The sequence below is a fragment of the Macadamia integrifolia genome, chromosome 3, assembly GCF_013358625.1.
Source record: "Macadamia integrifolia cultivar HAES 741 chromosome 3, SCU_Mint_v3, whole genome shotgun sequence".
NCBI classification, from domain to species: Eukaryota; Viridiplantae; Streptophyta; class Magnoliopsida; order Proteales; family Proteaceae; genus Macadamia; species Macadamia integrifolia.
In genome coordinates, this window is record NC_056559.1 from 11016897 (window position 1) to 11042789 (window position 25893).

The window sequence follows — 25893 nt, forward strand, 5'->3', positions numbered from 1 at the left end:
CACATGTACCGTGTGTCTAGCCGTTGGCCGGGTCTCGTGGTCGCAGCGCATTTCATTTCAGGAGTCGGGACTCGGCACGCTGCACGCTGCACGCTGCACGCCTGACTGAAACTTTTTTCCATTCAACCCCCGGAAACCGTTATATCTGAATCTTGCCCTTTCCTCTCCGGGCTCGAATTGCATAGTGACAATGGCGAAATCGAGCGCAGACGACGATGAGCTCAGGCGAGCTTGCGAAACTGCTATAAACGATGGTGGAGGTTCCAAACAGCAGGTCGTCTTGTCGATCCGCGTTGCTAAGAGTCGTGGGATATGGGGTAAATCTGGAAAATTAGCTCGTCATCACATGGCCAAACCTAGAGTTCTTGCCATCTCTGGTACGCACTCCGTCTTCTTCAATTTGCCTTTTAAATGATCCCTGAATCGATCTGACTTGTTAGTTACCTGTTGTTTTCTCTCTAAGTGGCGAGATTTTGTTTTAATTCATATTCGTGATTCAAGCTGCTTTTAATACTACCGTACGAGTTACAGCTCATAATGTTAGTTGCATTGGGCCAATACTTTTTTTTTCCTTTATATGAATTTCTGCTAACTTCGAAAAATGTAGGAAATGTGAATGAGAACACGTAGGGAACTTCGTTTAAAGCTATAACTGAAAGTTGGGTTTGGTTATTCGCTAAACATAATACATACATTGACATTGACAATGCATCGTGTTTTACTTGGATGGTAGTAAGAATCATGCACATCATTTAACTGATAAATAATCATCATAGAACAGAGTTTATGCCAAATTCAGGTTCAGGGTGCTGTGAACGTTGATGGGAAAAAGAAAATGGTTCATGTGAATGATCCTTCCAAGCCCAAGTAACATTTGTGCAAAGATCTTATGGTTTTTATTTATAGATTTTCAATGGGAATGATATAACTTCAGCTAACAATTGAAGTGTATTTCCATATTTCCAAATTGAAGAGGATGCAGAAATTCTTGGAGAATTGGTGAGAAGAGAAAGTTGTAGTGAATAGTCTTGTTTGAGTTTCAGCCCTTTCGTGCTGTTACGAATGGAAATTTACAGCTTTAGATTTCGAAGTTTTCTGAAGCATTCCTAAAGTCGTTTCTGGGTTTGCACAGTAATGCTGTGCTTGATAACTGTTAACTTCTTGTTGGGACATTAGTTTAAAATGAAACTGATACTGTACAAACATAACTACAGATGAAACTAATGCCATAAGAAGATGGGAGTTTTGCTGAGGAATCAATGCTGAAGATGTCAAAACTATAACATGTGGGTTCTCCAGTCGGTCTTTTTCAATGTGTCAAGTCTAATTTCCATCACATTCTACTGGGAATTCACGAGGTGTAGCCTCCCTAGCATTAAGTAACCATCATATGCTCCTGAAGTTTCTGGTTGCAACTACTGTCTACTACCATCTAGAGGCAGGAAGGAAGGCCTCCTGTGTCCTGAATTATAGTTTTATTCTTTCTTTCTTCAAAGAACATGCGCTGATGTATTTTGACTGGATGGTTTTGCTAAATATTATTTGTGCATTATGGACCATAACACCTAGTTATTTATGCAGCCAAATCTAAAGGCCAGAAAACTAAAGCTTTTCTTCGTGTCATGAAATATTCTTCTGGTGGAGTTCTTGAGGTAATTCAATGTTCTTTTTAATAAGTATATTTGAGGCATTTGTTGCTGTGTTTCGTGTGAGATGCTTGGAGATTTTTTCATATTTTCGAAAACTGTACACAAACCTTTTGTAATGATTCCACAGATTTTGATTAAGTTGGAATGTAATCACTAACTACTAACACTTCCATCATTTAGAGAAAGTTTTGCCAGTGGATATGTTGGATATGTTGCATGGGCTGAATTGCTTATTTTTCACATCGGTGTGACTATGAGCCAAACCACTAAAGTCAATTGCATTAATCAGAATTGCAAACCTGAGACATCGATGGACTTAATCACAAGTTCAAATAACTTAAAAAATGAAGCAAGTTCATAAACACCTATAAGTTTTGGTTAAGTCGGTATAGTAACAGCAATCACAGAGGAAGAAAGAATGTACACAGTACACCATATAAAGCCCTATAGAAGAGCTTGCAAACCTAATTGTACATAAAAAAGGATATCTAATATCTCCAAACAGAAGATGTGAAATAGTGCTTGTAATACATTGCATACAGTGCCCCTAGCTGGACTATATCTACTGCCCTCATTGCCACTTTGTATGCTGGTCCAGGACAATCCTTAAAATCCCTAATGGTCCTCCTATTCCCGCAGATTTCAAGTAATATCTCTAAGAGCTGATTTCATATCTTCCCACTTTGAATGTTCGTCCGGGACAACCTTCAAAATCCCTGATGTTCCTCCCTTACCCGAAGATTTCAAGTAATTTCTCCAAGAGCTGATTTCATATCTTCATCCGTTTTGGTTTAAACTTTACCCCTCCGAATATTCTAACAAAGATCATGAGGGTGTGTCCATAAATACTTAAATGTACATAAAAAGGAAAAATGGGCACCTGTTCTGCTCCGTTGGGAAGACAAGTCTCCTGCTTTACCAACCACGATAAATCTCGAGTTACTACTTTAAAGAAGTTTTGTCTTCCCACTAGGAGCGATGTACCTTAATCAACCCGCGCCCCCCCCCCCCCAAAAAAAAAAAAAAAGTAGTCCCTAAAATGAGGGTTCTATTAAACTTTATGGGAGAAGACCCCATGCCGTCAGTGTGGGGGAAATCTCCCATGCCACACCAATGGCAGCACTGGGAGTGTATCATTTGAATGGGGCCCACATGGCCAGGGATGAGAGAGAAAATAATTAAAAAAACCATTGTGAGGGTGTACAGTACATTGGTTGTGTGGAAATTTTTTCCCTTAAGTTATGGTAATAATCTTTAGGGAAAAAGGAATCTGTCTGGGGATGTAGGGCTGCACCCAGACACAGAAATGACCGTGCTGCCCCCATGAAAGGTGGAAATACCCACCCTGTTGATGCTTCCAGATGCGCTTCCATTGGCCCCTGCGCTGGTGCTGGAGCCATGCTCCTGGACAGAGAACTCTTTCCCTAATCTTTAAAGGTTATACTTGCTTGACATATGGCCTTGAGTCTTGACTGATCTCTTCTCAAAATCCTTTGTTGCATGTGTAGCCTGCAAAATTGTACAAGCTAAAGCATCTTTCCAAAGTGGAGGTTATTGCGAATGACCCCAGTGGCTGTACATTTATGCTGGTATGTCTTTCGGGATTATTCTTCTACCTTCATATTCCTGATTATGGTGAAGTGTGCAGAGATTTTTCCGATGAGCCAAATTATAGGCAACTTTGCCAACACTTATGGTGAGAAGTTCCGTCATCTGATTTTAATGATATTTAGATTTGCTTTTGATTTTGAGTTACATGCAGGGATTTGATAACCTCAGGAGCCAGAGTGTTGCTCCTCCTCAGTGGACCATGCGGAACATTGATGACAGGTTCACACTTTCTTCTTTGATGTTCTTATAAAATTCTGCCCAGTGCATATTGAGATTCTGTAAGTTTTATGTTATTTTATTTTATGGTTGGTAATAAACTGCATTGTAAGAAAGGTTATTGTTTTACTGGTTTTCTGAATGGTGATACAAGGTCTTGATGGACCAGTCATGTTCTCTCGATATTAGGTTGTTTTTACATATTCCATTTTCTTATCTTTGCATGTAGGAATCGTCTTCTGCTTTGCATCTTAAACATGTGTAAAGAGGTTCTGGGCCGTCTTCCCAAAGTTGTTGGTATAGATGTCGTCGAGATGGCTCTTTGGGCTAAGGTGCTGATAATATTGCATTTATTTTTACTTTCTTAATATTTTATTATCTTTCTAGTCTACCATTTCTTGGAATATCTATTGAGTAGGGGGATCTTAGGGCTAAAGGTAAAATGATATGACATTTGTTCTTCCTCCCTCCCTTCACGCTTTCTGTATATGTTCATTATCTTTCTATTCTTGCATTTCATGTGTCATTTGAAGTAGGTGCTGTTAGATTGGGCTTTGGATGATTTGAAATCTTGTCAGGTCCTATTTTATTAGTTGAATTAACATAGATGATGCATTGTATGATTGAAATTTTTTTAATGGAATCAGCATGATATCTAGGTTTTGGTATTGCAAAGTCGGATCTTAAACTTATCAGGGTAATGCAGTTCCTCTGGTAGTACGTGTATTGCAAAGTCGGATCTTAAACCTATCAGGGTTAATGTAGTCCCTCTGGTAGTACGTGTAATGTTCATCTCTTAATAGCATTTATATTACAGATGGTAGCTTGTGTACTAGCACATTAATTCTCTTATTTTTTGTTTCGACCATGAAATTTATAAGTTCCATTGGATGGCTTTCTGTAACTGGGGTTATTTCGATTTTGAACTTTCTTTGCATTATTATTTCTGTTATGGTGTCTTTTGATGCTTACTGTAACTTAATGCAGTAGTAATATGGGCATCTTGTCATCTGATTTTGAACTTTTGTAGAGAGACTATTAATTATTAATTCACACGGATGTTTAATAGGAAAACACGCCAGCTGTCACCAACCAAGCACATCATCCTCAAGATGGGGGACCAGTTGTCCCAGAGGACATGGAGGCTCTTCTTGGCACGTATGTATTCATTTCATTCTCTTCCACTCCCTTTCCCATGTGAGACTCCATTTGATTCTTCATTAACACCCTACGCCGTGCACCCCATTTTTGTTGTTTTCTTGAATGCATACATCTTTCTGTAGACAAGTTGACGGAGATCACAAATAGTAGTGGCTTGTGATTGTTTCTGCTCTTTCCCTCTTTGTTCTGCCTTCTCCCTCTCTACTTGGTGCATGAGGGGAGGAATGAAAGTGATGAGTAGATGTTCTTGTATGAAGCTCTGTTTTTTCGTAATTCGAGAACTTTTTGTTGTCCCAATTTTCCACATTGCTTTCATAATTTCTTGGTGCTCATTTGTGTCATCTGAAATTTCATCCTTCCATTTTTTATTTTTTATTTTTTATTTTATTTTATTTTATTTTTTTAATTTGGTGATTGGTAGAGATCACTTGATTTCTTTGTACACGCTATATCAGTTAAATGCTAATTTTTTTTCGGAGCATTTTTGTTTCTATTTAACCCTGAAGCCATCCGGAGGATGATACGAAAATGCATGATTGGATTACTGGATGAATATTCAAAAGGTGCTTTTCCTAATGCATTTTTTGTTGATTGGAATCAAGGAGTGGTGGTCTGCAAGTGTTGGAGACTTACTAGTGTTTTCCATGGTACACAAATTTGGAATGTGGGGAAAAAAAATCTAAAAGGTAGATATGGAGAAAAGCTAAAAGAAATGAGCTGGTCTATGAAGAAGCTTTGTAAAGAAATAGAGTAACAAAAGGTCATTGATCCTACTTGTCTCAAGCCAAACTCCCAACATGATTGGTTTGGTTGACGGTTTCTCAGTAAGCTTAGGTGGTCCATTTATCTCTGACCTACAGTTTCTAAAGATACTATCCTTATGTGACTCCAGAAACATATGTAAAAGCTAGCATCTATCCTTCTTTGAAGGAGTAAGAGGCCTCAAGGGCATATCTGAACAAGGATGCAATGGCTGTTGGTATGAAGTTTGTAATCTAGCACAGTCAGTAGTTGCTTTTGGTATAAGGGAAGTGGTGGGCTGTGGAGACAAAAGGAATGAGCTGGTTTATGAAGAAGCTATGTAAAGAAGGTACAAACAAACTGACAATCCATAGGCCTTAACAGTTCTATCCATGCTGGTTATCCGGTCAAGAAATAACATCCTATCCTTAATGTAAGATCAAATCACAAGTGATCTGATCCCAGATAACATAAACAAACTCCAACAAAACTCTAAATCAGGTTCAGAATAGATAGTTCTGCTGTAACACAATCCGGGAAAATTAGGGCTTAAAAGGAAAGGATGATAACTCACAAACCAGGGCTCAGGTTAGCCCAATATTCAGGTCGAGTAAAGGTCTTAATAGACCTAATAAAACTTCCAAATAACAGTGCCAATAGTTTCTCAGAATGGGAAGATTTCACCACAACAACAGTGAGGGCACAATTAGGGTTGGTACGGAGATTTTTCACAGTAGCTGATACAGGCCAAGGATGGCCCCCATGTCTTGGTTGAGTGGCCTCCTAGGGGTGCTTGAATAACCCTCCAAAGCTGGTACTAAAAGACCTTCAGGTTGGAGAGATAGGGTAGATCGATTCCAGTCCAGAATTCCTCCTGATTCGACTTTCACAGGGCTTTTCTCAGTTTCAGCAACAGCAGCAACACTTGATGGTTAATAGGATAGCTTCAGTAGGCTTAAGATAGTAGTAAACACCCCCAGAAAATAAAAGAAATAAAGGGAAAACAGAATTCGATTCGGGGGGGTGGGGGAGATGAAGAGGGAAAGAAGAATGGTAGTGGTTCAGGCCTCTCACCCTCTCAGATTTTTAAGCATCTCACCCCTCAATGACTCTCTCAGTCCATGGAATAAATTCTCCAATTTTCATTAACAAATTCTTAGTTAACTGTTACAATCGATGGACCTTTATATAGCTTTGGCCAAGCTGTTGCAAGTATGTAAAGTATTGACTTTGAGTCCCAACTGAAATAGGAAACTAATCTAAGGGGGAAGAACAAATAAGAAGGAAAGTATTACAACTTAGTAACTACTGAGTAGTACTAACTAATACTTCCTATTTCAGACTTGCTTGCTACCTAAAGAAAGAAGTAAAATAGAAACTAAGTCTTCTCCTTTGCTGAAATCGATTCTTGTAGCCCAAACATTCACAAAAGACAAAATCAGCCTTGTTGAAGAAATTGATAGGACAAACTGGGGGCTTCTAGAAGGCTGCAACTACTCCAATTGATGGCTTCCAGCTAGGCTTCATAAAAGACAATTACTGACCCAAGGGGCTGTTGGAACTGGATAAAAAAACTAGCCAAAAAGGCTGCTGGCCCGATGGAACAAAAATTGGACCAGAACTGTGCCTTTGTCTTAGCAGCTTGATCTACATCAATCCTTAAACAGAAATATTTGCTTTCCTTAAGTAATTGTAGGTCCAGATATGCTGTACGACTGTTCCTCTTCCTTCCTCACTTAGCTGCTAGTTGTGCTAATCATGGAATCAATCCTAATCCAAGTGCCATGGTATGTAGGTATGTCATGGGTATTGGTGAAGCAGAGGCATTTTCTGAAAGATTGAAGCGAGAACTTCTTGCTTTGGAAGCGGCAAATGTGCATGCCATTTTGGAAAGTGAACCTTTGATAGAGGAGGTAACATTATATTTTATCAAAGCATGGGTCTTTCATATACAATTTATTTTCTTGCGAAATTCAGCCTTTTTTTTAGTCTTATTGTCCCTTTTTAGCAGCTGGTTCTCCGAATCCAATAGTAAGTGCATTTTTTGAAGAAAAGAAGAAATTTAAATTGTAATTCCATCATTGCATCAACCGTCTCTAATGTTTGAATTGCTTACATGAATCTTATTGGCCATTCCATTCAATCCTGGGCCATTCTTTAAATCAACTTATATGCCTTCCCTTTTCAGTATTTGATCTGACCCTTTGCAAATGGCCAGACTTCCCAATAAAACCAAGTAACCAACTGTCCTTTTTTTTTGCCACCAAATGGGGAGAGTCCTATGATAATGCTGAATAATTGTTTATTAACTCTTGTAACATTTCTCCTTTTTTCCTTTTGTTTGATTTTTCTATATGTGACTATCTTTTTAATGTAGGAGGTCTTCGGTATTCTTTTTTTGGGTCTTTCAGTTTTCAAGCTTGTCAGCAGCAACAAAAATTTGACCTTTTCTTTTCGTTCTTTTCTGATTGTTCTATTATAAGAATAGAACTGATTGTATGAAGGTCACCAGCTCACTGGGAGGTGCTATTAAATTGTCGTGGCTTTGTGAATCATACAGGTATTGCAGGGGCTAGAATCGGCATCCATTTGTGTGGATGATATGGACGAGTGGCTGGGAATTTTCAATGTAAAACTTAGGCACATGAGAGAGGACATTGAATCGGTATGGCCGTGTTGATTCTGTGTAAATATCCTTGGTGAACACTTCTTTATCTGTCATAGAGGTCAGGCTGGCAGCCAGTAAGAAAGAGTTAGTTCTTATGTCATGTTGCTATATTAATAAATGTTTATCACAATACTTCTATATGTTTGCATTCAAATGCATTTTTTGTAATGCTATTCCAGAGTTGAATGCTATAATTTTCTTTATCTGTATGGACATGAAAATGTCTTTGTTCCTTGGTGGAAAAGTTAGAATACAAGGATGGGTAGAGAACAAGGAAATGAGAGATTGGAGAAGAAGAAGAGGAAGGGGAAGAAGAAAAGAGAGGATAGAATGGTAGAATCGTGTGTTGCGAGTAATTCCTCTCTAACACAAATATATTGCTTCACTAATATATTATAAGTAATTACTTAAACCTCCCTAGGGAGGTAAAAAGGGAAAAATATAATATAACATAACTAGTAACATATCTAGTTCCCAAACTACCCTTAGAGCACAATCTCTAATATCTCTGACAGGAAAACCATGTCCCACTTCATAAATTTGTTTGATGGTTGGTGCTTTGCATTCATTTTGATGAGAAAGTCAATCAGTACAGTGGATATGCGACATATGCCAATGGACTTGATTATTTTACAAAGTACTTTTATTAGTTTTTGTAGTTGCCAGTGATGTAAAACAGGCTTAGCCTCCCATTTCCTAATCTTGTGCCTTACCCTGATGAATTTCACATTGTTTGTCATTCCATCCTTCAAAGCTTCCACTCAGGATTGTTCTGCTTGGTCAAGCAGTTGATCTTCCATGTTTTGCATAGGTCTTTTGCTGATTATTGTGCTTCTTAAATTATATTATTGGATTAATCATGGTTGATGGATTTTGCCTTGAAAGCAGGGCTATGTTCTCTAATCTCTGTTTTATTTCTCTTATATGAGTATTGTACTAGTATAACCCCTTTCAATAGAGGTGGAGTATTATTCTACTAGCATCTTTATATCTTTCAATTGCATAAAATTGTTATTTATGGAAAAGAAAAGCATGCGTTTGCTTGCTGTCACTTACCTGTCTAATACTGCCATCTTCTGTTGTCTTATCCAGATAGAAATTCGTAATAATAAGTTGGAGATGCAATCTGTAAGTAATAAAGCACTTATTGCAGAGCTTGATAAACTTCTTGAACGGATGCGTGTTCCTCCTGAGGTATATTGGTACATTACTTGCATTTGTTAATTGCTTCCGTTTCATTCAGCTTTCCTCTTGGGGAAAAGAATAAAAATAAAAATAAAAATCCTTCTAATGCAATCTCTTGAATTCAGTATGCAGCATGTCTACTAGAAGGTTCTTTTGACGAGGCGCGTATGCTTCAAAATATTGAAGCATGTGAATGGCTAACGGGTGCTTTACGTAGTTTGGAAGTACCTAATTTGGATCCTTGTTACGCAAACATGCGAGCTGTATGTTCTCTTTCGTACTTTATTTTTTAAGTTAGTGTTTTCTGAAGCAGTGTACTCGAGAGGTTGTAACTATATTTCGAAAACTCAAATTTCGGTCTCGTTTCGGCCTGACTGAATGATTGAAACTACCAAAATGGCTGAAAATTCACCGAACAATGCATTTTTGCCAGCCAGTTTCAGTTGGCCATTTCGGGGGGCAAATGGCCATATTAAGCTCTGATACTTCGGGGAAACCGTATTTTAGTCCATATAAACCTTTATATTGCAAGAAAAGTCACACAAAATGATAGTTTTGATTTTCGCCCTTGGTAGGCAGTATATGCTGAACCCTATTGTATACCTTGTGTAATATTGCCTATTCTACACATTGTTTTGTACTAGAAGACAGAAAAGGCCAGTAAAGCAAGTAAATTGTGCACCATGAATGAAGAAACATAATTTTGATAAATTATGAAATGGTACAAAGTACATGTAACATAGCATGTAGAGAGCCAAGTCCCAACGATACAATACTGTGTGGTGAACTAGCTATTTGGCTGCTGGATTTTTGTAGTTTTAATGCATGTGTTCATTTGAATGTGCAATCATTGTACTTCACTTCTTCCACCATTTGACAGTTTATACCCTTGTGTTTGGTTTGCTCAATGATGTATTGGTGCTGTCAAACGGAAGTCTGTTTAGTTATTTGTGGGGTCTAATGACTCTTGTCATCAAGGATTTACGTAGCAGTTTCGGAAATCATATCGGAGGGATGATTTTAAGAGATGTATAGGAGAGACATAAGATACTTATATCGCTAAAGATATGCATGAAAATGGTCAAGAAATGCATGGATATGCTTATAATACATAAAAATACTGTTTTGAAGCATAAAACACCTTGTTATGCAATATGCAAATATATATCAGCTTGATGCAAGGATTTGAGTCGTTTTTACCTAATCTAGTGATGCATTAAAATAAATAAAAAGAGATTTGAGCACCCTCACACCCCAACAAAAAAAAAAAAAAAAAAAAAAAAAAGAGATCTGCAACTTTACCATTTTTTTGCCCAAATCTGTTTTCGGTCCATAATTTGAGCACTATAAGTCCCCAAAACATATTGATATGGTGAAGATTAGGGTTGTTTTTTTCTTTTATGGTAAATGATTTCCTCCCTACTCATATCGAAGAGAAAAACAAGTTTCCAATGCGGTTGCTCCCAGTTTTGTGTCTCACTCACAGTTTCTGTTTTGCAGATTTAAAGGAGGCATATCAAGTGTATATTACCTGTATCGGATTGTATGGGTCGTATTGGCCCATATTAGTCATGTATCAGTCAATACACACGTTTTAAAAAAAAATAAGTATCTTATCGGTACCTGCAGATGCTGATGCGATACCTACTGATACTTAAAACCCCACTTGTCATGAATGGTCTAGAATATTTGATTAAGGATTGTCTCTAGCATTGGAAAGGCTCCATGTTGCTGAATATTGATTTTCTCTGGCATTGGGAAGGCTCCATGTTACTGAATATGGTTTTCTGAATGATTTTTGTGAAGTATATATTCTTGTGAAATGTGGGATGTGAAATTCTTTCAGGTTAAAGAGAGGCGTGCTGAACATGAAAAATTAAAAGCTAAATTTGTGCGTAGAGCTTCTGAGTTCTTGAGAAACTACTTTTCCAGTGTGGTAGATTTTATGATAAGTGATAAGAGTTACTTCTCGCAGGTAAATCATCCACAATATATTATTCATAATAATTTTTCGTAGTTCTCAGTGGTGAGATTTGACTTTTGCTGCTCATCTGTTTTGATGGGCACAGCGTGGGCAGTTGAAGAGGCCTGATCATGCTGATCTTCGGTACAAATGCAGGACATATGCACGCCTTCTGCAACATTTGAAGGTTTCATGTCATACAGACTTACTCCTATGGAGTTTCTAATTGCTTTGAAGCTCTCTTTTTCTTATCTTTTTTTTTTTTTTTTGGGTGCTTCTTTGAACTAATGGCAGAGCCTTGATAACAATTGCTTGGGCCGATTACGAAAAGCTTATTGTAGCTCCCTTAATTTGCTTCTTCGTCGAGAGGTTAGGGGAAAACATTCTGCCTTTCCAATAATCTTGAAGCCACTTCCATTTTTATTTGAACAAGCTATGTTCCAATGATTTTCATTCTATAATTTGTTGCACGTTTCTCTGGATGGGAACTTATGATTTGTTATATGCTGCAATGATAAAAACTGTCCGCATCCTTATTTGGCACTTCTAAAATTTTCCTGCTCTTCTTCCTATCACTGGACTGTATCAATCTTGGAGGTATATCCAGCCTACATGTGTTATTTCTTTGTCTCATGACTCTGGTTCTCATTGATTTCACGCCTTTCTGTTTGCCCTTATGATGGGTCCAGTTGCTAGATTGTGCGCTAAACATCATGAACTAATTCACAGTTGTTTTGTACTTGAGAATCTGGTATTGATTTTAGGAATATTGTTGTCTTGGAAAATGCAGTAACATAGAGTATCCTGTGGTTGAAAGTCTTTGATCATTTACAGGCTCGAGATTTTGCCAATGAGCTTCGTGCTAGTACAAAAGCATCAAGAATTCCAACAGTCTGGCTTGAAGCATCTGCAGGTTCCAATCAAACTGTGAACAATGCAGACACTTCTAGTGTTTCTGATGCATATGCTAAGATGCTTACAATTTTTATACCCCTCCTTGTAGATGAGGTTATTTTCCTAATTTTTGCTTGTATTCTGAAAATTCTCTGGTAGTATGTTTGTGTGACCTTGAACTGATACAGCTACTCAAATTTCAGAGTTCGTTCTTTGCACATTTCATGTGCTTTGAAGTTCCGGCACTTGTTCCACCTGGAGGTCCTGCCAATGGGAAAAAAAATGGATCCAATGATGATGTAAATGATGACGATTTGGGCATCATGGACATTGATGACAATGACAGCAAAGTTGGTAATTTTCTTTGTGTGCCTCATGGACCACATTAAAGAGAAGCTTTGCTGTAGTATTTGTATTTTAGTTTAAGTGGGTGGAATTACATGTTAAAAGTTCTAACACATTTCACTTTGTAGGTAAAACTTCGGCCGACCTGGGAACATTAAATGAATGTCTTCATGAGTTGCTTGATGGAATCCAAGTAATGTTTGCTGAAACATACTATTTATCGTGGGCATGGGATCATATTTACTGCAAGAGCTATCCTTTTTTTAGATTTGTAGTTTCTCTATCACAAATTTTTTTTTGGTGAGTACCTAAAAATGTTTGTATTCTAATAAAAAATTGTTCACCAGTGTGTATGGTTTGCATTGATCGAGAAGTTTATGTAGAGCTAGGTCTCAAATAGCCCAACCCCAGATAGGATCACAGGCTCACAGCCACTGTCAAACAGTAGGCTTTAAACACCAGTCCAGAAACAGAAAACAGAGATTACAGTCCCAACAAGGCTGATAACTAGAGCTGTTAACAAAGCTGTAACCCCAGGTCTGAATCACAGATTCAGTCACTTACAATCTGAAATACAACCAGTGATAACAAAATAAAAAATAGGAAATCGATTGAGGGAGAAGAATGGGGAAGAATTTAGGGATAGGGAAGCATAGATGGTTCAAGCCTCTCACTCTTGCCTAGGCATCTCACCTCAAATAGGATTCTCTCCTACACTGCCTCTCACAGCAACATAGTTATAAAAAACTCTCTTTTATTTTCATTAATTAGTGTGGCAGGGAGGACTCAAACAGTCCATTACGTACAAGTGGCTGTAGCCAGCAGTCAAAAAAGGAAAGACAACATAATATGAAGTCTTGAACAGCAAGTAACTAAGATCCTAGCTATTAAATAAAACAGGAAATTATCTAATAGCAATATTGCAACAATGAAAGATTCTAACCAACTAGTGTCATTACAATAAAAGGAAAATCTACTCTCTAAAAATAGAAATAGAAACTAGATTAAGACAGCAATAAAATCTGATCCTCCTCCACTTGATCTTCTAGAAATTATCCCCACGCAAGGCGACACCAACAAGGAGACCAAGATGCTTGGACGCCATCACAGCCACTGGTGGCGGGACATTGCTACTTATATCTAAATATTCTGTGGTACTTTGTGTTGAAAATTCAAACTATAAGGCCTTTGTGGATGTTTTGAACTTCTTACTGTTGCCCAGTAGCAAGCATATTAGGTGGAATCTAATATTTGATCTTTTGGTGAGGTTCAAAGTTTTAAATAGAGGAACATTTGTGTTTCTATGCATTGTTAGGAAGATTTTTGTGCTGTGGTGGACTGGGCATACAAGATTGATCCTTTACGTTGCATATCAATGCATGGGATTACAGAGCGTTATCTTTCTGGTCAGAAAGCTGATGCTGCAGGATTTGTACGCCTTTTGCTTGATGAGCTAGAGTCAAGAATTTCGATGCAGTTCAGCCGGGTAAGCTTTGGCCTTTATGATCAACTTTACCTAATTCTCTTTTAGAATTTATTGATATGATGACTTTTGCTATTCTTCTTTGCATGCCTTGTTTGCAGTTTGTTGATGAAGCTTGCCACCAGATTGAGAGGAATGAGCGCAATGTTCGGCAGATGGGTGTCTTGTCTTATATCCCAAGGTAAACTGGATTTTATGAGATGTGTGGTTCATTATTCTTAGCCACATTTCATTAGATAGGAGTAGTAAATTTTCATGATTTGGGTGATTTGTGTGGTTTTGACATAATACTCTTTAATATTGCTACATAGTGATGTAATGTGGTACCCTGTTCCTTTAAGCAAAAGAGACCTGATTTCCTTGTTCTAGATGCGTGACACTAAATATAAAGTTGAGGGATTCTAGCATTCATGTGGAGAAACTTGGCTGTGTTCAACTGGAACTCTGCAGACAGGATGTTGCTTAAGGTCCAGTTGGATTGTTGTTTCATGGCCTTAGGTTGGGCTTGGACTGATTCCTTGTGCAACCACATCCAACTGAAGCTTGAAATGTGTCTGTCTTTGATGCATTCATGTATGTGGTTGGATTCATTGTTTCATGTGCTAGAAATGTCCATTTTTGTCTGACAGTGTGTGCCCTGCGTAAATTGAGTTACCAAACTAACCTAAGTTGGTCTAAGGGCTTATACTTCCCTAATTCACTTGGCCTTAGGTGGGGTTTCTTGACTAATTTTAGGTTTGGGTCAAGTTACAGGATAGCTATTCAGTGTTTTTTTTTTTTTCATGTTGTGCTTTGGAAGTTTCTTAGTACTACTTAACTGTTGGATCATGTACCTAATTTCAGTTTGGTAGACATACAAATAATTTTGTACATGGTAATAATGCTCACAAATTTGTATGACCAACGACATTGGTTAGTAGACGCGAATGAATCTTTACAAATTTGCATCTATCTAATGCAGGAGTAGATTACAAGAAACTACCTTAGCAATTTATAACCCCAAACAATACAAATAGGAGCATGAAACAAAGAAATAAGACCATCAAATAAACCCCCAATGATACAATACCAATGCAAGAGCAAAACCAGCCCAAAACCCAACCCGATAGGAGAGAGAAAGACCTGATATAGAGCTGGAGAGAGAGAGGTGCGACCAGGTTTGTAGGAGTCCGATTGTGCTGTACTCTTGGGCATAGATAGTCCCTAGGGAGGGTACAAAACCCCCAAAGTTGAGAGGATTCTGACGGCTGGTTGTGAAGTTACAAGCTTTCTTGATTTTCTGACCCAGGAGAAATAATCGCAGGCTTCAAGAGAGAATCAATTCTAGTTTGTAACTTGGACAGATCTGAACTTCTGAATACTCACAACAGTCGTATACTTCAACAGCAGTAACTTTAGGATAAAATAGAAAGCTTTAAACAAGAAGAAACAAAGGGAAAAGTGGGGGTGGAGCAGCTGTTTTGGCCCGGCCTTCTCACCCACAGCTATCCCGGCTGTTCTAAGCAATTGACTGCAATTATTCTTTATTCAAATATGAAATTATGAGTACATAGACTTCTCTATTTATAGAGGGCAGAATAACAATCAGACTACTACTAGGAGCTAGTTTCCCAATAGGACTAGACACTCCTACTTCAACTAGAAGCTAGTTTCCCAATAGGACTAGACACTTCTACTACAACTAGGAATTCAAAATTGGACTAGGAATAATAAACCTATGTGGAAAACAAATAGAGTCCTAAGACAATTTGGACTCGACATACCACTTACTCAACTCGATGGGCCCAATGGCCCACTAATTAATTAAAAACAACTACTAATTATTCCCCTAGCCGATGGGCCCAATTGGCCCTTATTTGTACTTAGCCACTTAGGTGGACCAAGTAGGGGTTCGGCTGGCTTCTTGGCTGGACCCTAGCCACTCAGGTGGACTAAGGCTGGACCCTTCTTCCTCTCATATTTCCTTCCATAATGTGCATCTACATCACTATCATATGTCTGTTTTTGTGACGTCAGGTTTAAACACAAATTGTAATCTCAAAAAGGCAGAGATATATTTTTTTTTTGGATGAATGAAGGGTTTTTGGATTCTGTCAGACAACCGTGCTACCACCCTAGGATTGGAACCAACCATGGGAACGATCCTCTAGCGCTTGATAGGTTTGAACCAAAATCATCAGAATTGTTAATCACGGTCTGATCGGACGGTCATGTCTCATCAACCAGACTTAGGATCCTGTATCCTTAGGACTCAAGGATACAGAGGTACGAACCTATGGAATAGATCCTGTTCAAGTAAGGTCGTGCAGAGATATTCATTTGTGTAGAGCACTGACATTTGTTATTGTGAAATCATAAATGCTCTGGGGTCAGTGATGCATTAGTGATGAGTAGTTAGAGTGGAGATTAGCTCTAAAACTTAAAAGGTACTTTAAAAAGATTCTATAAGTAGGGAAATAGTTCTTCCTAGTCCCTATAGCTTCACCGGTAAAGTTTTGGTGTTCAGAGAGTCCAAGAACGTCTTAACTCTTATATAGGTTGACATTCTAGTTAGTTTGATGTTATATACTTAGATGTTGTAGGAAACACAGAAGGTCATGATGTGATCATAGAGAGTAGAAAGTAAATCTTCTTTAGCCAGACTTTGGATTTTTGATAAATTTCAATTTCGATGTATGATCTTTTGATATGCGGCATTAGAGCTTATTCGTCGGTCTTCTGTAGTGTGTTTCCATAAAAATTGATAGTTCAAGGCATTTATTGATGAACTTAACCTAATTTGTTAGTCAAGCAAATTCCAGTAAGCTAGTACATGATTTTTTAGTGGGGGTGTGTGTTTGTATATAGGAGGTGAAATGAGTGATGATGGATCTTCTCTTTAGGTTTTCTTTGCGTCATTGGGGGCATAAAGATCGTATTGAAATTGGAAAATTACCTTCATAAGAAAAAAAAAAAATACTTGATTTTATGCATTCTCATGCACATGCTGGTTCCTAGATCAACCTATAAGCTAGATTCTTCTATAACCTAGCATTTAGGCTATGTTTGGAAGCCAAGAAAAGAAAAGAAGATAGTGCAAAAGACAAAGCAATGAACTTGTTATGTGTCTAGCTTTCTCCTCAAATTCAAATTCACCACTCTTTTCTTGAAATTTTAATTAACCTAGAAAATTAAAGGGAATTTCCATGCCCGTAGAAATTTTATTGTTTCTCATGAAATTTATCACTAACTGCAAGGTGCTCAAATTAATAATTACACAATGAATTTTTTACGTGTTTCTCCTCAAATCCTTTTTTTTTTTTTTTTTGGAATTTTTTCTTTTCTTTTCTTGGCTTCCAAACATAGCCTTACCATGGTGAAGTGGAAATGCTTTCCCCGTGGATCTCTCTCTTTCTGTCTCCCCCTCCTCCCCTTTTCCCTCCCATTTTGTTTAGAATGAAAGACTTTTAGAAACCCTCAATTGTGAGTGTTGGCTGGTATGCAATTTTCTTTGGTGATGGTTTCAGTTTTGTCCATAACGAAGTTCTTGACAAAGAATAGGAGTTTGGAGCTCATATGATTTGACCTGGAAATTCGACAAATTTGTTTCCTCATGGCCAAAGAATCGCTTTGGGGTGAAAATCTAGTTTTTGGAAATGGCTGAAGTATTTTATCTTCATGTGTTTGTGTTTCTTTTGAGTCAGTTTTTATTGAACATAGTTTCACTGCTTCTTTTTAGATTTGCGATCCTTGCAACACGCATGGAGCAGTATATCCAGGGGCAATCTAGGGATTTGGTTGATCAGGCCTACACAAAACTTGTAAGTAATTCCATCATGTTCTTCGGTATGTACTTTATTCCACCTGTTTAACCTAAAATGAGAATGAGGTACAGATTTTCGGTAGTATGGAACCCACATTTTTAACTGTTGATGTTCACTAGCTTGGTGGGAGATAGGAGTTACATCCTAAGAGAGTCACTAGTGATACCAAGTCTGGAGACTCTGGATGAGGGATGCTTGTAGGTGCCCAGTACTGTGAGGTTATTAGTTCATCTGTCATGGATCTCACCAGAAATATAAGGTTTCTTTTCTTATTTGAAGGCCTGCAATCATGTGCACCCAAGGGGCATTCATTTTGGATGACAGTTCCTTCTGCCAATGTGAGGGGAATTTGAAAGATCAGGTCAAAGATTTTGCTGAAATTGTGGGAGTATTGTAGAGGTTCTTCTTCTGGTTAGGCATGCATGCTTTTGATGGGTTTTAAGGTGTTGATTGAAAAATGTTTGGAGATAAATGTTCTATCTGACAAACAAATACTGTGTATGGTGGACTGATGTCTCTCTCTCTCTCTCTCTCTCTCTCTTACATCTTTGCAACGGCGACCAATGTGTACTTTATCCACTGCACATCCTATCTTTCTCAGACACAAGCTTGCAAGCAAACTCACAAAATTTCATTGATCAACTTGTGAAAGAGTTACAATTCGGTTACCTTTTTATAGTTGAGCCTTTGTGTCAAAATAGGAAAGTTATAGAAATTGGAAACTATAAGAGAAGGAAACTTTTTCTTCCTTGGCCAAGAAGAAAAACAAAAAAGGAAAACAACTTCAAGACAAATAAATTTCCTAAACTGAAATTAAATACTTAGACAATAAGAAAACACATAAAAAGGAAAACTTGAGATCGATAGCTGAATCGATGGTGCTTGCTTGCTTGCTGGCTAAGTCTCACAATGAGACAAAATAAAGTTCAAAACTTGAGATCGATAGCTTGAAGAATAGGTCTTCTAGAAGCTGGTCCAGGTTGGCTTGATTGGGCTTGGCTGGCTGGACCAATCTAGAACCAGATTAGGACTGCTGGTTCTGGTAGTTTCTCCTGCGATACTGTAGACCAGTGAAAGGATCTAAATCATCTCTCCGCTCTTAAAATCATTCATCTCCAACGAATGGAGGAATGACATGTAGCATTTGTAGAGATCTGGATCAAGATGTTGAGAGTCATCGGCTTGGATCCACGTGCTATCCTTGGTCGGTCTTCCACTTCCCTTGATAAGAAACGAATAGTAACCCTTACCAACCCGCATGGTAGTAAACTTGTTATTAAGGACATCTTCAATTTCATTGTCCATGTGGGTTACGAATTGAGGGAGCCGTAGTGCATGCTCAATATCAGCCTCATCAGTATGATGACCCATGCAAAGAGTTAGGTCAGCCACATTGAAAACGTTGCTTATCTTCATGCCTGGTGGCAATTCCAACATATATGCTTTTGGATCAATATGCTTCAGCACTTTGTATAATCCCATCTTCCGAGGGTGTGCTTGTGGTTGGTAACCAGAGGGAAATGTTCGGGAGTGATTGCAACCATTACCATATCACCTGGTTGAAACTCCATGTAACGATGATGTCTGTTTGTCGTAGCTTGATAGCCTTCATTGCTAATGGCAATAAAATGTCGAACCTTTTCATGTACGTCTGTAATGTACGGCGAGAATTCAACTGCCTCATTGCTAACTCGTGCATGAGGGGGTAATGGTACCAAATCCATCGGTCTTTGTGGTTGAAGACCAAGTACTATCTCAAAAGGAGTACGTTTGGTAGTGCGGTTGATGGAAAAATTATATGCGAACTTGGCAATATCAATAATAGAAGGTGATGTCTTCTCATTTTAGAACACTGAGACTTCGATTCACCACTTCGGCCTGACCATCTATTTGGGGATGGAATGCCATAGAGAATTCCAGCTTAGTGTTTGTCTTCATCCATAGAGTTTTCCAGAAGTAACTAACATTCTTCAGTGTTGTTTTGAGGAATGGGATCAGGAACCAGATTTACTCTAGTGGCTCTAATCTGGATCAGGTTGATATCACCCAATCCATTGTCATTGATCATATAAAGCGTGGATTGGATGGTGTCCGAGTTGATCCCAATCTGAATCAATGATCTCGACTGGAGTAGCTGATATTTGGAATTGCCTATTTTGGACATTGGTATTGATTTGTTTGTTGTGTGATGTTGAAGCTCATGAGATATCATACTGTTTGTACAGGTTAGTATAATGTTTGTGACTTTGGAGAAAATTGCACAAACTGATCCAAAGTATGCTGACATTGTGCTTTTAGAGAACTATGCGGCATTCCAGAACAGGTATTTAAGGATGCTTTCTGCTACATTATCTTTTATGAGTTATTGAAGTTATCTTTAGATTCATTTGAAAGGTGTTTAGGATGTTGATTGGAAGTGATTGCTTGCAGCCTTTACGACCTAGCTAATGTTGTGCCCACACTTGCAAAGTTCTACCACCAAGCAAGTGAATCGTATGAACAAGCTTGCACACGTCACATCAACATGATCATATACTATGTAAGTACTCCCTCTCTGTCATTTACTTTTCTTCCTATCTATTTGGAATGACTCATAATTAGATTTAATTTATTATTATTATTTTTTTTTGCGCAATATGTTGAAGCTCCAGTAACTTTACCTTTTGTATTGAGAACTTTGACTGTGTTGTTATGAAGATGGATTTTCATAAATATTTTTATATGCAGACATTTGAAAGACTCTTCCAGTTTGCTCGAAAAATTGAAGATTTGATGTACACAATCACACCAGAGGAGGTTAGTGAATCATGAAACTTCTTTCTTCTTCCAAAGTATTAAAAAAGGGTGTACACAGTGCACGAGGCTCCCACCACTGCGGGGTCTGGGAGGGTCATAATGTATGCTGCCTTATCCCTGCTTCGCAAAGAGGATGTTCCCTGACTCAAACCCACGAATACTAGGCTGCAATGGAGCAACCCTGCAGTTGCGCCAAGGCCTGCCCTCTTTTCTTCTTCCACTGTATATTAAATATTTTTATTTGCTTAGTATAATAATTACAGTGACAGATTCTTTATTCTCAACTAGTACAAGTATGTTTTCATCGTGCAGCTCCTCAAATTGTATTACTGCTCTTCTTTATGATTTTGTATGGTTCTTGTGATAGCAAGGGATTTTTCCTTTTTATCCATGTAAACTCTACTCAATAAGACTTACCCCTGCCTGTTGCAGTTGTCTACCTGTTCCCTGATTCAACTCTGTTTAAGGCTGTATGTTCTGTTAGCTTAGAAGAACCCATGTCTTTACTTCAGATTTCAATCTAAGCCATTTCTGGCCTTCCCCTGTTCTTCCAACACCTCCAATTTGTACTTCACATTTCATTCAACTAGTGTATTAATTGTCTTTGTTGCACATGTCTAAACCATCTCAATGGACTTAACCTCATCCTGTCACTTTATTCGTGCTACCCTTAAGTTGCCTCTAGTGCATATACCTGTTGATCTGTCCATACCATTCCTGCTTCTCATCCATCTCTTCATTCTCATCTCAGTTAGACTAGCTTATCTTTGTACTGTTCCATCATTACCCAATTAATCATTATGAAGCATTGCTGTCCTTAAGCTGTCTACAAATTTAGCCTTCAGTTTTAACAGTGCACTGATCACACTACAGTTCAGAAGCTTCTTGAGCTATTTTATGCACCCAGCTTTATGGCAACATTCCCTTAAATCATTCCCTCAAGATTGAACTTAGACAATCAAATAAATGCTTCGTTTCATGTGTTTTTATTTAAATTGCACTCAACATATTTTGTTTCTAATCATCTCGTCTTAAAACATTTTAATTTTAAATCAATCTGACTTAAACATCATCTCTAATGTGAGGTAGAAGAAGATAGTCCTATTGTTGCACATAAGGAAAGAATCTTCAATTATTCTCTCAAAAAGGCCCTGCTTCCTATGCCTTGTTTTATTTTTAGACCAGTTCTGATTTAAATTTGTCATAAAATCCCTTGCTCAAATTTATTTAATGACTTGTCCCAACTCTTGTCCCTCTTCCAAAGGGCCCTGAACTATTTTGAATAATTACAAAATTGTCACTGGTCACTTTATTTTGAGTTTTATTCACTTTGGTGGACCCATGGTGACCCTAATTTGGGGTTATTGAACCCAGGATCTGATCAAATAGACAGTAACTGTACATGTATGCGCTGTTCTAGGTTCTGTGAGAGGATTTGGTTTAAAATGTGGCCAAAAGTGGGACTTACGTTCCCATGAGAGTTAATGGTTGTTTATAGGCCACCAGGATAGTTTTTCTTTCATAAGAAGTCAAATTATGTCTCTAATGTGTTTGTTTTTACCAAGTAAACGTTGCCTTCTGAATTTGAAATGCCTAGCTAGAAACTTCTACTGATGCTAAGCATTTTCAATCCTTATCTATAAGGTTTCTGTAGAATATTTATTAGCTTCTGCAGATTATACGTTTTGGATGCTGGATCTCATGGCTGAATACATTTTATTTAATAAAATTTCAGATCCCTTTCCAGCTTGGGATGTCTAAAATAGATCTCCGTAAGATGTTGAAATCCAGTTTATCCGGGGTAAGTCCAGTAATCCTTTAAAAGTTGCCAGTCCCTTATTGGTGACATGATTTACTTATGCTATGGCTCTGCTGGTGTAGGTTGACAAGTCTGTCAGTGCAATGTATAGAAAGTTACAAAAGAATTTGACTTCTGAGGAATTGCTGCCTTCTTTATGGGATAAATGCAAGGTAAGCTAAGTATTATGTTCTGCATCATGCTTAAGATTTAAGGTTCAAGAATTGAGGTATATATTGATCTATTTGGTAACTTCATATGTGTAAGCAACATGTGGTACGGAATCCCAAGTCTAGACCACATTGAAAGATTTATAAGAAAAATATCACTAAAAATCATCTAGGCACCAGTAGCAATGCCAGGAGAACAAGAATAGCTTGTGGTTTCAGGATTTTCACTTTTTCAGAATTCTTAGTTTCTCTAGGAATCCTAGTCTCACTGGGAATTCTGTACCTCAGTCTACTGCGGAGTTTTATTTGAATAGAGTTCTATTTTCAGTTTTTTTTCTATTTTTGATCATGTTTATGTGATCTAATTCAGCTTGGATTAGGAATCTATAAGTTCAGTCCTATTATGAAACGATTTCCTTTCATTATATCGAGTCCTACTTGGTTTAGGAACTCCTCAATCATCGCTGGAGGTTTTTGAGTCAGTTTTGGAGTTTTTTTTAGGCCTTTTATTGGTTAATAAAGTAGTTAGTTGGATTACAAATTGGTTTAGGCTACTTCTAGTCTTGTACTCATGTTAGGACTTAAGAGTTGGTCCTATTAGTGTATGTGTGTTGGAACATATCTCTTCTTCTTTTCTTATTGTTTTTGAAGAATAAGGTCAGTTCTAACTTTCTAGTTCCTGGGCATTCTAGTTTCAGGTTTCTCTTTCCGTGTAACTAATCAGTATTCTGCTGGTTTGTTTCCTGGTTTAGAAAATTTCATCTTTCAACTGAACTATAAGATTTCTAGTTCTGGTATGTTTCTTCAATTTCTATAAAACTGAGCCTCTGAGGTACCTTTCCGAGATCTGATTTCAGTCAACTGTTTATGCATCTATTACTAATATTCCAGTATATTCAATCTTCTGAAAGACGTCTATCCTGGTTGTTTTGAATCTGGTTATTGATTTCTAGTTCTAGACCTTGATTTCAAAAGTCTTACTTTGAGTTGGCTGGAGCCATAACTTCAGATCGATCATCGGATTGATCTGGAATTTTAATGTTCTGTTCCTTGGTCCATACCTACTATTGGATTTGAACCAATGACTCCCGCCGTATGAAAGCAATCTAACCACTCAGTTAAGTAGATAATTTATCATCACAAAGAGAAACAAATGGGACCATCACATGAATGGATTATAGATCGAATATTACTTCTAAGCAATAATAATCCTCGACCAGATTTCTGGCCAGTTCGTGCCATTCATTAGTTTGTTTTCTGAAATCTCTTATCTGGTTTGTTTCCTACTTTCCTGCAATTCTGGTTTACAGGGGGTTTTCTTAATCCTAAACCTTTACATGCTAGAATCACCATTAAAATCTCCTCAATATTCTAACTTTTAAGGAATATAACTAGTAAAAGAAACTTCTGGAGTTGTTTATTTTATGAATCTTGTAGCAGATAATGTGCCTAGTAGTACTACTGGCATATATGTGAACCTTATTTCCTGTACTTGCTTTTGTGGCCCATTTCTGCCCAAGATTTCAGTTTTTCGTTTATTATTATGAATGAGCCACAGTTGAAATTTTCAAGACAGAATGAGGATCATTGAAGAAACAGAATCAAACCCACCCCACTCATTCAAACAATGACACAAGATGCCTAAATTCTTGAAACTATTGTATAACTGTTAGGCATCAAGTGGATGACGCATCTTGTTTTTTTACTTTCTGAAGGATTTTTTTTTTTAATTATTATTATTATTATTAATTTTGCCCCTGCTCCAACCAGATGTTTTCATTTGGTTGTTTAATTATTTATTTCTTGGGGAGAAGACCGTTATGTTTGAGCAGGTAATGGTGAGAATCTCTTATGAACCTATGGTACAATACAAATTCCCCATCCATTTCAAAATTCAAGATGTTGTTTTACGAAAATAGTGATGGTATCTTGAGTTGGAAGTTAGAGATGAGGAAGAAGAAGAGAAGAGACGAAGGAAGAAGAGGGAGAGAAGTTGAGAAAAGAAAGAGATCAAAGAGGGCAAATTGTGGGAGAGGATTTTGCTTTCCTACCTATATTATGTTCAAACTAATAACTGAGGGAAATTACGTAGTCCTCCCTAGGGAGGTAAAAGTGAAAAAGGAAAAATGCAACTTAGGACAACTTAATATAAAGACAGTTGAAAAAGTACCCCTATTACATAAACTCCAACATCTTGATCATTGGTACTCTTTGCACCCATGAGGACACCACCCCCATCATATGGTTGGATTATTTCCCCAACTCCTTGTTCAAATGTGCTTATTAGTCATATCCAAACAAAAGTTGAATGGCATAAAAATAATAAAATAGAACTTATAGATGATAATTATTTTCCTGTAAAATAGTTTAGAGAAAAACAATCACAGCCTTAGAGGAAAAAAAGAAAAGAGAAAATCTAGCATGTCAGTCATTGTATCAATATCCATCAACTTAACAAACTTAGCCATTTCACATATTCCATTGTTCAATCATGTTTATCTGGGAAGGAATTTGAATGAATCCTAAAGTTTAGTGGAAAGGTTATGATATATGAGAAACAAAATTAAAATTTAAAACCCCAGTGGGATGTTTGCCAGGGATATTTCGGGGACAAGCTGAAATTTTGCATGTGATTTGACATCATTTGTACTTTAAATTTAAGCTAATGTTAGATAGGGTGTGTGATAAGGTGATTGGTTAGGTCTCTACCCAAAAGAGAGTAATTAACATGGCTACTCTAATCTGTAAAAATAATGGAAAACATGTTTTCTGATGGCCGATATGTGAAGATTTTCTTATATTTGGCAGAAGGATTTTCTAGACAAATATGATAGCTTTGCACAGTTGGTTGCTAAGATTTACCCCAGCGAAACAATTCCATCTGTAGCAGAGATGAAAGAGCTTCTTGCTTCTATGTAGGGGGAGAAAGTTGATCTTTTCAGATGTGTACAGTCTTAAGATACTTGTACGGAAAGAGAGTATTTATTCTTTATTCTTTGGGTAATTCAATTCATTCATTTAGTGAATAAGAAAGGTAACAGATGTCTCTCTAAGCCCTTCTGATGGCTAGAATAAATACTGGTGTTTATATCATCTTTGGTTCGGAAAATCATTTTCTTCATGTAGTTTCTACAATTTGATTGACACTCTTTCATTCGAACCCTGTTCGGACAGGGAAAAAATGAGTTTCTAAGCAACTATTTGCTTCAACTTCAAAAAATCAATGCTTAGTTTAATGTTTTCATTACAGGACTGATGGCTCTTTGATGCCTACAACACCTGTGTCCTTTAGCTGCCCTTTGGATTGCTTTTATCAAGAACCAGAGCAATCCTTCATGCTTTCAGGGTTGCCATGATTCTTAATGCAGCTACACTCAATGGGGATTCAAACAGTCCTGTTCACATTGCAG

At 37.6% G+C, this 25893-nt stretch overlaps 1 protein-coding gene and 1 non-coding gene across 2 annotated transcripts; one reads left to right on the top strand and one right to left on the bottom strand.

The window, feature by feature from the left end:
- Positions 1-11: 11 nt before the first annotated feature.
- On the top strand, positions 12-25576 carry LOC122073931 (exocyst complex component SEC3A-like). Its single transcript, XM_042638651.1, has 25 exons — positions 12-377; positions 1582-1652; positions 3158-3238; positions 3412-3479; positions 3706-3808; positions 4546-4634; positions 7174-7291; positions 7939-8043; positions 9139-9240; positions 9357-9494; positions 11078-11206; positions 11301-11381; positions 11489-11563; positions 12029-12202; positions 12292-12442; positions 12562-12626; positions 13749-13919; positions 14018-14097; positions 17635-17716; positions 19945-20042; positions 20150-20258; positions 20447-20515; positions 22251-22316; positions 22397-22486; positions 25292-25576. The coding sequence occupies exons 1-25, from the start codon at positions 191-193 to the stop codon at positions 25400-25402; spliced, it is 2613 nt and encodes an 870-aa protein (XP_042494585.1). The 5' UTR covers positions 12-190; the 3' UTR covers positions 25403-25576.
- On the bottom strand, positions 16004-16221 carry LOC122074992. Its single transcript, XR_006139133.1, has one exon. It is a non-coding gene; the product is annotated as a small nucleolar RNA U3 (small nucleolar RNA).
- Positions 25577-25893: the final 317 nt, after the last annotated feature.

What these genes read in the sequence shown, in the direction of transcription:
- LOC122073931 (XM_042638651.1), top strand. Translation starts at nt 191, where the DNA reads ATGGCGAAATCGAGCGCAGACGACGATGAGCTCAGGCGAGCTTGCGAA. An exon ending in TGAAATCCAGTTTATCCGGG is followed by an intron (nt 22,317 to 22,396) that starts GTAAGTCCAGTA and finishes CTGCTGGTGTAG; the next exon opens with GTTGACAAGTCTGTCAGTGC. An exon ending in CTTTATGGGATAAATGCAAG is followed by an intron (nt 22,487 to 25,291) that starts GTAAGCTAAGTA and finishes TATATTTGGCAG; the next exon opens with AAGGATTTTCTAGACAAATA.